General features: G+C 37.0%; 1 protein-coding gene across 3 annotated transcripts in view; it reads right to left on the bottom strand.

The window, feature by feature from the left end:
• Window positions 1–14157, bottom strand: part of ETV6 (ETS variant transcription factor 6) — a 305038-nt gene that overhangs the window by 54073 nt on the left and 236808 nt on the right. For all 3 annotated transcript variants that reach the window (XR_004229489.1, XM_012550761.3, XM_012550762.3), the window contains exon 4: window positions 13179–13313. Coding sequence is in view for 2 of the 3 variants with exons in the window: in XM_012550761.3 (XP_012406215.1) it covers window positions 13179–13313 (135 nt within the window). In the remaining variant the exon portion in view is untranslated. The remainder of the gene's footprint in view (window positions 1–13178; window positions 13314–14157) is intronic.

Raw genomic sequence — 14157 nt, 5'->3', positions numbered from 1 at the left:
TCCCCCATCATGGTTAATTAAATACCTCAGCAGAAATGTCAGCGCAACCGAGGGCTCCACAGGTTGGCAAATCCCACTCCTAGGAAGAGCAACGAAAGGCGGTCTTTCCCCATCCCACCTCCCCACTCAATTCCCAGTCCTGTAGTTACACAATGTCCTGATGATAAGTATGTTTGGGAAACGGAGAGTAGTTAATTTAGTTTTGCTCCAGTCTGAGATGAAATGAAAGGGTATTGTGAAAGAGAAGGCTAGAAAGTTATGTCAAAGATAGATTTCAGTAAGAAATCTCAATGAGGCTATTCAGAGACATGTGGGAAGATTTATAATAGCTAATAAGCTTTAACCAAGTAGAACCAAGAGAACAATATCTATAATAATATAATGGTAGAGATTTCAAAGAAGATGACTGGATAACTAAGAAATCATTGAAAGTGCTAGAATAGAGATAATGAAGCACGCTGCCTCAATACTGTACCCATTGTTTTTTCCTTGTCACAAAGAAACATTAAACATGGAAAGGTTGATTTTTTAAAAATGTCTGATATAAACAAGTATCATAGATAATGGTTTTGTTTTTTTCCGCCATCTCTTAGAAGTCAGAAAATTTTCTAATAAGGCATGGAGATGGTTGTTCTCCTGCTGAGGGACTTTTCTCTGGATCTTGAAATGATGCTGATTCCAATGTGGTGGGTGGAGCATCCATTTGTTTGTTATATCTCCTCCTCATGACATCACAGGCCAATGATCTTGACTATGCCTTTTTGATATCTTTCATACCATTGTCCCTTTCTAGCAGTGGCACATTTTGTGTGTTTAATTTAATTCTATTTAATTTTTTTCTTTTCCTTTCTACTTCCATGGGGGGAGAGGAAGGTTACAAAACCTTTGTAACAAATATTCAGTCAAGCAATGCAAAGATTTACATTGACCAAGCTCCCCAAATAGAACATTTCATTCTGCATCTTAAGTTCATCATCTGTATGTCAAGAGATGAATACCGTATTTCAATATAGGTCTTCTGGAACTGTTGTACAGATCAAAATTCTTAAGTCTTACAAAGTTTTCTTGATCATTTTTTTTTTAATATAAATTAGTCTTCTGGCTCTGCTTATTTCATTCTCTATCAGTTCATTAAGTCTCTTCAGTTTTCTCTAAAACCATCCCTTTTTGTCATTTATTTCATCAAAGCAGAATCTCATTTCATTCATATTCTGCAATGTATTTGACCATTTCCTGGTCAAATGAGACAATATAGTTTTCAGTTCTTTTTTCCATACAAAAACAGCCACTATAAATTATTGTTGATAATATGATGTAATCTATTCATATGCTATTTCATAACTGAAGGCAGTATAATATAACTGAAAGAATGCTGATATTAAAGATGAGCTTTGTTTCATGGAATAATCTGAAAATTCTCTCCACTTAAATATATATATGTATGTATATATGTGTGTGTATATATAGAAAATGCAATCCAGCTTGTCCTTTTTTTTCTATTCAATTTTTGACTCAGTTTATTGTCAGTCTTCAGTGGCCATCTAAAACATGTATACCATCTCTTAAGAGTTCAATGCTTTATAGCATATAGTCTGCACAGCAAATATTCTTCATCCACTTTATTTTTCCTGAATAAATAATAAGTCGAATCTCTTGAGTGAGGATGCTCTGGGAGTTGATGCAATCAGCATGTCATGTGCAAAGAAGAGCACCTATGGGAATCTCTCTGTTTAGATTTGGCACTTTGTTGATCATACATAATCCCCTTTTTATTTTTTAACATTAATAATCCAAGGATTATTGAACAAGGTTATTTCTATTATACTTTTCAAGGAATTTTAGGTTGACAGATCTAGGACTAGAAATTACATTAGAAGTCACCTAGTCCAAATCCTTCTAGGGATGGAAACTGAGGCACAAAAAGGTTAAAATAATTTTTATCAGATTAAAAAAAGAAATAATTTGCAGAGTTAAGATATGAACTCTAATCTTGATTCCAAATTCAGCATTTTTGTTTCTGCTGCATAACATTGTTTTGTATGATTTTTAACACATGCATGGGAGGCACCTTATTGAAGTCTTTAGTCCTGAAAGCAATAGTATTCCGTTCTACTGAATCAAGTGGGTTTTTGTTGGTGTTTTTTCTTCTTTAAAATATAAGATGATTGTCTCTGAGAGAAAGTTGGTTTCTTGGGGAGGTTTTCTGGAGGCAGCCTTAGTTTCAGTTACAAGTAAATAATTACTCCAAAATCGCAGCCAGCTGATAAAAGTTCAGATCTTTTATTGTGTCCTTCAATATAGCCCGGTTAGCTCAGGCCTATCTCTCTGCTTGGTTCCAAGAGATCTTGCAGCTTTGTCCTTGGCTTCTGACTCTGCTTTCTTCAGCCTCCAGCCAGCACCAAGTTGGAAGATGCAATGAATCTCTTTTGCCTCGGAGATAGGGCTGGTGAGCTTCCTCCCAGAGTGCTCCTCTCTGACCCCAGTCAATGTTCCCAAGAAAACTACTTCGAGTGGCTCACTGGAGCTGTATTTATCCTACTTCTCTGAGAGTGGGATTGTGGGATATCTCCCAGCATGCTCTCTGAAATCTCCCAAACATGTAAACTCCAATGAGTACTTAGATACTTATGAGCTCTCTAAAGGTGTGAATACAAGCATTGTTTCTATCAGTTGTACTTAGTACCTTGTTTCAAGTTCTGGCCCAAAATATCTCCTTCTAAGATTAAATCAATCATACTGAACCATGACAAATTAGATAATTATTGTCTCTATCAACTCCAATGGCTTAACAGTTTGTAAAGATTCTGACAGGTTTTTATTGTCAAAGAAATATAAGCGGATTTCTTGCATTTGTTCCACATTTTGTTCAGTTGTGTGACTGAGATGTGATCCATTATAGAATACTGTTTGCAGTGAAGCACAGAACAGTGAGTAGAACACTGGACCTGGAGTTAAGGAGACCTTAGTTCAGACTTCACTTCAGACATTTACTAGGTGGGTGACCCTAAGCAAATCACTTAACCCTGTTTGCCTCAGCTTCCTCTTCTGTAAAATCACCTCACTTATCTCCCAGAGTTATTGTGAAGATTAAAACGAGGTGACATCTGTACCAGTGCTTTGAAAATCTTATAGCCCAATTTTTTTTTCCAGTTATTTTCAGTCATGTCCGACTCTTCATGACCTCATTTAATCTTTCTTTGGTAAAGATACTGGAGTAGTTTGCCATTTGCTTCTCCAGCTTGTTTTACAGATGGGAAACTGGGGCAAATAGGATGGAGTGACTTGGCCAGGGTCACACAGCCTGAGTGTCTGAGGCCAGATCTGACTTTTCTGATTCCAGGCCTGGCACATAGCTACTGCACCACTTACTTGCCCTTATAAATGCTAATTATCATCATTATTACTGTTGCTATTCTTCTAGCATTATAAAAAACTTGCTTACTCCATCCTCATGCTTTTATTAAGCATGCTCTTGATACACATATTCATTTTCTTTCAGAAAGATGTTGTTGAGATGAGAAAGCAGGAAAATGATATGATAGTTAATTTATTCATATCCTCATGAGCACCTTTTTTTCAAAGTGATAACACTGATTTTTTTAAAGACTATTTAGATTTTTCTGCCTTTCGAGCTATCTTGAGATTTGATCTTTCAACTCTCTTAAATGTTTGTCACCTTCAGCGTGGTCTTCCTTGAATTATGCTCGCTCTGGCCCAGCTGCTCTTCCTGTTTTTGTTTTCCTTACTGCCATTTCTGTTTTCTCATATGGCACCACCAGGGCTGGTGACATCTGAGTCCAAGTATGGTGATTCCACTGTCATCGATGGAGATAACAGTTGTGTGTTTTTACTCACTGTGGGAACTCTCCTAATGAGGATGTTTTAAAGTCTGCAGAGTTTTCCCCCAAACATTTGAGCCTCATAGTTGTGAAGGTGATCTTATTTCCAAGCATCTTATCTCAGAGTTACAGATAAGGAAGTTTCCAAAAGGTTTAGGATAATACAGATAAAATGTTAGCTTTGTTCTTTCAAATTTCAGGTCCAGCATTCAAACCTTTCTACCATATTGGTTCTAAAAGTGAACAGGGGGTTAGGTCAAAGCAAACCAGTCCCACTAAAGGAGAAGCAACCTAAAACTCACGCTCAGCAAAGTGAAAATTCATTAAATCTTTTTTATCAAGTTACTTATTTCATATATTCTGACTTTTCCTCACTCACTCACCATTTTCCACAGATGTCTAACAATGAAGGCAATGGAATGGGCAGTCAAGAAATAGTGCATTCACAGCCAGAATTCTGCTGTTGGTGTTTTGTTTAGAAACATACATTTCCAGAAACCCATTATACCTGAAATCGAGCACTGCATGAAACAAAGTGACCCATGCAGTGATGCATGCAAATACATTCTCTGTATTCATTAGTGTCATTCTCTAATTAATCCATGCAATGAGAGAAAGGCTTGCCCACAGATGATTGTCCCAGCAGAAGCACAACTGGGCCTTTGAATAAGGTTTAGGAAGAGCTCTGAAAGTAAGCAAGCTGAATAGTTTTTCCTACTGATGTGTATTGCCATAAATGAGAACAAATACCAACCACACTCATTTGTAAGTCAAATCAGACTGGGGGGAAGGAGAAAGGATTTGTGCAGTGGTGATACCATAAGCCTCCAATCACAGGAATTTTAAAAATACCATATGGGAATTTTCTTTTTTAGAGGGGGGAAAATATATATATTAGAGCTGCAAAGACAGGGTAGAATCTTCTTTCTTCTCCAAAGTAGGTTTTTGACAATTATGTAAGCCCAAAATGTTCCTGGTAGAAACAACAAAAGGGAAAAGGAAAGGAAAAATGAAATAAAGATGGAGGAGGGGAGTAATGCTAAATTTAGTTAGAGGGAAAATAGTGAGATGGAGGGGAAAAAAGATAAATAGAAAGTATACAAGAAACATTCATTTATTTTACAACAGGAAAGCCAAGCTACCTGCTGTGAGAGACGGCACAAATTAGCAGTGTGACGGTACAGGATCAGGTTCTGAGTTGTGAATCATTAAAACAAAACACAACACACAACAACAACAAAAAAACCATTAAATTTTCCAAGCAACAAAAACAATATTAAGACTTCCCTCCTCCCCTCTTGCTAATGGTCAACAAGCTTAAGAAAAAAACACCAAAGAACATGAATTTTAGTTGCCCAACATTTAGGTTAAAAAAACACAATCACCAACCACAACCCCAAAATCAAGCTGTCTGAAGGTAAAGCATGAGAAAAAAAAAGTACTCTCAGGATTCTTGCTATAACCTGGGATAATGACAAGTTTCATGAGGGAAACTGCAATGCTGCCTTTTGACATCCTTAAATGGAACTGTAATCTTATCCATATGGATATTCTTTCTAATTATGTAGCTCACAATCTATCCAGGTCCGCCCATTCTACTACAAGTAGGAATATGTGTCAATCTTGCTTTCTTCATGAGCAAAGACATGTATCTCTCTGTAAGATGTATACAATTTGTGTCTAGGAAACAAAGTAAGATGCAAACTGTCCTATGTAGGGCTTGACAAACAGATATAACCAGGCAGACCTTAATAATAAAGGTAATAACAAACGGAGAGAGCCAATGAATCCATTAAGATCTCAGAGTACAATCAAAAGAACTCTATAAGTAAGAACTACATAAATGCAGTGTGTCAACAAAGAAACTCTGAACAAATGGGATAAGTCACGCAGATTTGTTTGTGGAAATGAAGGGGTTTTCTATGATAGCACTTCAGAATGAGGTTCATTTGCCACCAAAAATATAATCAAGTCACCCATAAAGGGCTTGAAATTAGTGATCAATAAATTACTCAATGATATATGAGGAAAGTGGAATAGGTCAGTGAAGGCGATGAAAACAGAATCTCATAAAAAAAACTAGGTGCATATATACATATATACATATTATAAGGCATTAAAATAATATAATGATTGAAGGTTATAAAAATTTAGCACACAGTGAAAAGTTAACAAGACATGTATGACTTGAAGACATCAGATGTTCGGCATTTTTCATGGACAGACAGATGACAAATCCCCATAGTACAAATAAAGAACTCAAAATATCCTGGACTACGCAACCAATAGATTCTACTAGAATCATATCACCATGATTCAGGCCAGTTCCAAAGGTCTTGTGATGGAGAGACTCATCTGCATCCAGAGAGAGAGAGAGAGAAATTTGTGTGGATCACAACATAGTATTTTCACTGTTTTTTTTTTTTTTTAATTATTGTTTGCTTAACATTTTGTTTTCTTTCTCTTTTTTTCCTCCCTTTTTGATTTGATTTTTCTTGTGCAGCATGATAATTGTGGAAATATGTATAGAAGAATTACACATGATTAACATATATTAGATTACTTGATGTCCAAGGGAGGAGGGAGGAGAAAAGGAAGGAAAAAAAATTTGGAATACAAAATTTTGTAAAAGTGAATGTTGAAAGTTATCTATGCATATGTTTTGGGGAAAAACACCTTTAATTACAAAAATAATAATAATCAGATCACAATCACAGTCTATTGCCTACAATCACCTGGACATAACACTTTTTCTCCAATTCTTTTACAACAACCTTCCACTTAAAGAACTTTTACAACAGTCTGTGGACTGTGCACATATATTTTCATATATATACACATGTGTACACACACCTCTCTCTCTAGACACATACATACACACAGAGTTGGATAGAGATTTGTGTTCAAGCCATTTCTGTTTAAACTTCCTCTAAAAAAGTGAGAAGAATGATATAAAAGTGACAATAGCTCATCATTCATAAAGTAAGGAGGAGAGAGAGAATGGAAAAAAAAGGGGATGCTAGGCAGGGGGAGGTATAATGGGGATTTTGTGTGCTCTGAGACTTCTAGGGTAGCTGTCAAGATGCTGCAGGAATCTTGCCTGAAATACTGGCCAACTGGGCTCTGGTGATTGCAATGATTGAGTTAGTACCCCAGCAAGAAAATGCTCCTTTGAATCCAATCAATAGGACAGGGTTTGGAGGCCACTTGGAACCACTGAGATAATGAGCTTGACACACAAAAAAGGCAAAGTGAGCAGTGTTCCTTTATGTTCTGATGCCATGAAATAGAAAGATAAATTACATCAATTCTGAAACACTAATAGCCCACGTGCTAAAAATTCCTTGGTGTGGATAGGGCTGACCATTACAGGGGACAAATCATGAATGTGCACAAAATGAAATGAATATATGAATGCTTTTATTATGTGCCAGTTTTAAATCATAATAAAATTGGAAACAGATCTTACCAATCATAGACAAGGATTTTATACTGCTTTTTGCCAGCAATAATTTCAGTTCTAAGCTACATTCAAAATGTTAGATCAATTTAATAGATCAATTCTAGGCCAATCACAAGAAATAACTTCATTCCTAAACCTAGATTAGATAAAATAAAAGCAGAAATTGAGGAATTGTTTAAATCTAAAAAGGGAAAAGTCCTGAACCTATGGATGCTGAAAAGCTACACAAAGCACAAATTCCAGAGGCATGACCTAATAATGAAACATATGGCAAAGATAATGCTATTTCAAATGATTTGGAAAAAAAAGAAAAGAGCATATTCAGAATGGAATTCTGAAAATCCCTTGTGGAGTTTTTTGGTATGAATTCAATGAATATATCAGTCACATCAAAATAACAGAGGTATTTCATAAAAGCTGCTACCTTTTATAACCATATTCTCCCATAGTATTTGACAGAGAGTCAAAAAACATTTCAGGACCAAAACACATAAGATATATGCCAGTTCTATAGTATGGACCACATTAGGAAAAGTGGAACTATCTAAGAGTTCCTGTCAAAAGAACCGTGTATAATACTACCATGGAAGAAACAGCTTGAGAAAACTATTGACAACTGTGAAAAACCACTGGTAGATTACATCAATGTCTTGCAAGCATGAGCAGCAGAAAATTTGGACAGTAGAAAATATGCCCAGTTAAAAAAAGAAACAGAAAATAAAATTACCTCAAAAGTCCCTGATACCTTTAATCAATAATTAAAAGTCAAAAAAGTTAAGGATGTAGGAGTCAAAGGAGCACAGAGAACACAATAAACAATGCAACAGATATCAAACTACAATAAATCAAGGTTGAGAAGCCAAGAAATTAGAAGTTAGAGAGTGAACCCCTGAAGAAGGCTGGGGCAAAAATCTTTGGTCTGGATAATCTAAGAAAGTTTAAGATAAAAAGAAAACAAAAAATAGATTACATACAAGACGGAAAGTTTGCATGTGATTAATATAATGAATGACAGAACATATCAAGAGAAGAAATTATAGGTTTTCTTCAAAATTGGGAAGTGGGAGGGCTAGAGAAGATCCATCGTTACTGGCTCAAATGGTGCAGGAATTACTAGCAAAATGTGACCAGTTTCTTCTGTGATATAAGCCTGATTCCATCTGTTTTTTTTTTTTAAACAGAAAGCATCATGTATTTCTCATCAAAACATAAGATAATCAGTGATCCCTTCAAATATAGGCCATATATTTTATACAAATATAATACCAGCTCAAAATTAGCCACAAACATATTTTCATTGAGAAGAAAAAAAAATATACCAAAAAGTTCCAGAAATATAAAAAGCAATTCATAATTGATTCAGTAATTATTTAACACTAAAGTGATTTTCTGATCACGTCAACCTTATCTCCCCCCTCAATAAACTTCAGTGGTTCCTTATTGCTTCCAAGAGCAAATACAAAATGCTCTTTGGCATTCAGTAGGGCCCCAACTCCCCCTTCTTATACCTTGCTACTTCACATATATTCATTGATCCAGTAACTCTGGTCTTATGGTCTCTAAAAATAAGACACTCCATCTCCATCCAAGGCACTCTCCCTGGCTGTCCTCCATGCCTGGAATACTCTACCTCTTACACTTTTGACTTCCTTTTTGTCCTAACTAAAATCCCTCCTTCTATAGAAGCCTCTCCCAATTCCACTTAATTCCAGTGATTTGCTAGTTATTTCCTATTTATCCTATCTATGTATTTATCATCTCCACCAATAGAATATAAAATCCATGAGGTTAAGGATTATTTCTTTTTTTAAAAATTTCTAATTATAGCACTTGGCACTAAAATAATTGCCTGTTGACTGGCTGAGCACATAATAAACAAGTTAGACATTTACTTTTGGGACAAAGAACCCTCACTTTACAAAGCAATAGTAAAGGATGACCACAGGTACAACCCATTAAATTTATCAAACGCAGCGAAAGATAGTTTATTTTTGGCCCTATGACGTGGCTAAGATCAAGAATGGAATCTTTAGGTCTTCCATGAACAACGTTGCCACGACTTTAGCCAAATAGTATGAAGACAAAGACATGAAGAACAGAGTCAGGAAGGTTTGTTTATAGGAAGGGAGGGGACTGTGAAGGTGATTCGCTATCTGGTCACCATTGCCAGAAATTACAGAAAGATTATTCTTAAGGATCCTGGATTCAGCGATCAGCATAAATTATGTTCAGGTGAACCTGGGCGAGCTGCAAAAATATGGTATCTTTTGGATACCCAGAAAGACACCACCAAGCAAATGGAAGCTCATTATCCTGCATAAACCGAGAGATGACAAATCTTTCTATTACAGTACAGCTACAACACTCCCCCAAAAGATCCTTGCGAAATGAGCAAATGCATCATTACAAGCAGAACTATTCCCTCTAACCACCCAGACATCACACACTGACCCATAAAAACTGAAGGGCAACATTTTTAAATACATGTGTTTATATTAAATAGTCCTCATCTCCAAAGTATTTGGAAGGAAATCTTAAGTTTTTCTGCTTGGCTTGTAAAGATCTTTACAACCTGGCCCCACCCTTTCTGATTCCACCATGACTTTTAATGTACTTTATGGTTCTGCCAAACCAGCCTTCTTCTTGCTCGTCACACATAATAACCCATCTCCTGCCTTGACCCTATGCAATGGGTACCCTTCCCACCCCCACACCTCCATTTCTAGGAGGTATCTGTTCTTCATCACCACCTCTTCAAATATCTATTTTCTTTAAAGCTCTGTTCAGGCAACATTTTCTTTTATATGAAAATTTTCTTGATATCCTTAGTCAACTAGCACTCTCTTCCCTCTCAATTTATTCTGAATTTATTTTTTTTACATGGTTTTATTAAGTTGTACAGATTTAGGTATGTGTTGTCACCTCTGAGAATGTAGGTTCTTTGAAGACATCAAATGTTTTCATTTTTGTCTTTGTTTTTTCAGTACTAAGCAAAAAGCCCAGCACATAGTTGGCGCTTGATAAACTCTTATCAAACGATGACTAACTGAATGAAAGCTTTCAAAATATAAAGACGATCTGACAGGAGAACTTAAATCCACATGATGAAAAACATGTTATGTGCTCCTGGAATTATCCTTGAGATATTTTCATTGAGCCTACAGAAGATGAGCTCACTTCCCAATACTCTTAGTCAACGGCAAAAAATCAAACACGCCCACAATCATTTTATGCACCTGTGCAATTGTCCACAGAATGTTACAATATGCAATAACAATAGCAGGAAAGTGATTTTTTCTTTATCAGAATCCCATCAAAAAGGAGAATGAAAGAAATAAGAAGTAATAAATAATGATGATCATAATGTATAATAATTTGTGATCATAATACAATAATAATTTATAACCTATAAAGTGGTTTCATTACAATCAATCAACATTTATTAAGCATCTACTCTGTGTTAGGTAATGGACTATGTGTTGGGAATAGAGGCAAAAGGCAGTCATATAATTGGAAGTGGGAATATCATTATCCCCATTTTACAGATGAGGAAACTAAGTCTTAATGAGGCTCAATTAAAATGGCTTGTCTGTGACTGTAGAGATAACAAGTGGGATAGCTGAGGCTTGAATCCAAGTCCTTTTATTCTAGACTCCATTGTTCTTTTCACTAGACCATGTTCTTTATGGATATAATTACAAACATACAGTCCACATCAAAAGAGGCAACATTTTATGTCTGTGATGGTCGGGATTTATTTTTGACACGTACACATAAATATAGTGTGCTTTCTCCTGATCTCTCACAGTCCTTCCCCTTTAATCCATTTTCTGTGTAGTAGGCTAAGGATCTGTAAGATCAAAGGCCTTGTTAAAATGGAACTGGTGAATCCTATTTCTTTGAAGGGGGGAGGGGAAAATCCTTTCCTTTCCTTTTGCTATTTAGCAATCTCATTTTTATTCCCTCTGACATAAAATGATGACAAAAATATTTCAAATCATAGGACCCAAGAGTCGAAGAGACCTTAGAGGTAGTCCTAGTTCAGCTCAAATGATCAAATGAGTTAATACTTATAAAGCAATCCGTGCTTAATAAATGCTTGTTCCCTCCTTGAATACAACACAGTGCTTCTCTTTCTTTTCCCAGCAACCAGTGGCCCAAACACAGCAGAAACTAATAAATGTGTACTGACCAACTGAACTCTCCTCTGAAACAAGCATTTCCTCTACCAAGTGCCCAGAACCAGTCATCCAATCTCTACCTTAAGACTTTCAGCAGGGAAAATTTGCTGTTTCTGAAGTTGCAAATTCTGGTTTTGGATACTTCATGAGGAAACATTTCCCAGCACCGAGTCAAAATTTGCCTCCTGGTAACTTCGCCCCTTCTGTCTTAATTCTAATCTCTGGGGCAAAGCAGAGTGAGTTAAACCCACTGCAGACAAGACAGCCCTTCAAATACTCAAAATACTTAAAGATCTGACAGAAGAACTGAAATCCACATGATAAAAAGCACATTATCTACCACTGGAATTATCCTTTGGAGATTTCTGATGAGCCTCCAGAACATAAGCTCACTACCCAATACTCTTAATCCATTGCAACCACTCTACTTCAACCATTATTTCAGCTGATTCTTACATAGCACGAACTGGGGATCTTTTACCATCTGCTTGATCTCTCTTGGGTCTGGATGTACCCAGATATGTGCCCTTGGAGAATGAAAATTCCCAGAGAGCAGAGGCTGTTTCACTTTGGTCCCCAGCACCTAATTCAGTATTTGGCACACAAAAGGAACTCAATAATTGCTTTTTGAATGTCGGTTGATTCATCTTTGTATTCCCTTAACACTCTGAAATTCAATTCAATTTGATTTTATTAGCAGTTTCATTAAATAGTTACTATGCAAGGTCCAGTGCTTGGGGTTGGGGGTACCCCCCAACATGGGGGAGGTCTTTGCCCTCAAAGAGTTTATATTCTACTAGGAAATACAACAGGTAGAATGCTAAATAATTGTCTGATAATTTGTGGACAGGGAGAATACTAAAAACTAAAGGGATGAGATAGGCTTTGAGGAAGCTATACTCTAAGAGGTAGAGGTTAAGAGGGAACTGCCCTTGACTCAATTCCTCCCTCATGAACTAGGTTTCCTTGGGGAGGGGGAAGGGTGTAAGCCAACATGTATGAAGACAGAGGTGGGAGATATGTTAAATTTAGGAAAAACTTGGTATTCCAGTTTAGCTGTGAATTCCCAGTGAAGGGAAGTCATAGGATGTAAGTCTGAAAAGTGTGGTGGGAGCAAGATTACATATTTTAAATGTCAGAGTAAAGTGTGTATTTTATCCTACTGCCAATAGGAAGCCACTAAAGATCTCGAAGAGAAATGACATGGTCGGAGCTATGCTTTAGGAAGATTACTCTGTCAGTGCTAAGGAAATCAGATTTGGGGAAGGTGGTGGTGGTGGGGGAAATGGGAAAGAACAGAAGCAGGAAGACTGATGCAAGAGTAAATGTAAAATAGTAAATGCTCAATAATTATTTATCAATTCAATCACTCAATAAGCATTTAAGATCCTACTTTGTGCTAAGCAAAGGGAAGACAATGGCAAAAATGAAATAGCTGTTGCTCTCTGAATAAAAGAAGTAAAAGGTAGTTTGGGGATAATCAGAATTTGGGGAACTTTATGCAGAAAGTGACACCTGAGTTGTCTCCCATGAGGTGGAGGTGAGAAAGGAGTACACGATCCAGGTAAGGGGGGTAGTGGTAAAGCTAATAATAAAGGCATGGCTGATTGAAGGAATATAAAAGAACAGAAACCACACGTCGTGTAACATTAGTCGTTCTAGACCACCAAGGGAATACGGGAGCCCATTCTGTACCTTCATCGTGGTTTTGGTGCAACATGACCTCTGGCTGTGTTTGAAGAGAGTTTCCTGGGTGAAAGAATGGTGAGAAGAGAATTCGTGGCTTCCTTTGCTTCAGAATATGCTGAAGAAGTTCATAGAGCACATCACCTGGAATGAAAAAGAAAAAAAATTGGTGGGGACAGGGAAAAAAGAGGGACAGAAGTCCTGGGATTATCCTGGGCAGACCGCAGTTGGTATGACTTCCAAGGACCCTGACCCATATTGTTCTGGGTAGAAAGCTGTTGGCAGAGACAAATCTGCTCCCTGCATGCCTCCAATCAAGAGGTGGGAGAAAGGCACAAGTTAGTGGAGAGGAACTTACTTGGGAAGTTATTGTTTAATGGCCCTAAATTTTAGTTTGCTTCCTTTCACTAAAATGCACACTGGCACCTATCCAAGGTTTCAGTATTCCTGGACAATCATCCTAAGAGATCAGTCACTTCCCCTGAACTAGAAGGGGTGAACGCTATTTTGTAATGGGATGGTCTATCTGGCATTTGAAGTGCCTACCCAGTGCTAAATTAGAGGAAAAAAAACACCATGAGACTTGTCACACTTCTTTGGCCTACAACCAAATCCAAAATGCAGGTGGGTGTCTAAAAACCCTCCAAGGGCGGGTGATTAATCTTTAAAATACCAAAGTCCTCTGACTAGCCCCCTCACACCCTCCCCCCCAGCACAGATAGGCAGTCAACAACGGCACTAAACAATGGAGCTTTGTCTCTAATTTTAACTATTTTTAACATATACTTTAATTACCAACCTAATTTAGCTTCATATGGTGGGCTGTAGTTAGTTATATTTTTCCCCAAACAGCACGAAACTGAGAAAGTCTCTATATTAATTTCTTCCCACTGCACATCTCCATTCTTTTGCCTTTTGATCAGATCCTGAACTTTGTTTTAAGTCAGAGGGAGCTCTGTTTCTTTGCTTTGACTTTGTTCCTCTCAAT

Source organism: Sarcophilus harrisii, chromosome 5 (assembly GCF_902635505.1).
Source record: "Sarcophilus harrisii chromosome 5, mSarHar1.11, whole genome shotgun sequence".
Lineage (NCBI taxonomy): Eukaryota > Metazoa > Chordata > Mammalia > Dasyuromorphia > Dasyuridae > Sarcophilus > Sarcophilus harrisii.
Note: the sequence above shows the minus strand (reverse complement) of the source record. Positions and strands in the feature narration are given on the sequence as shown.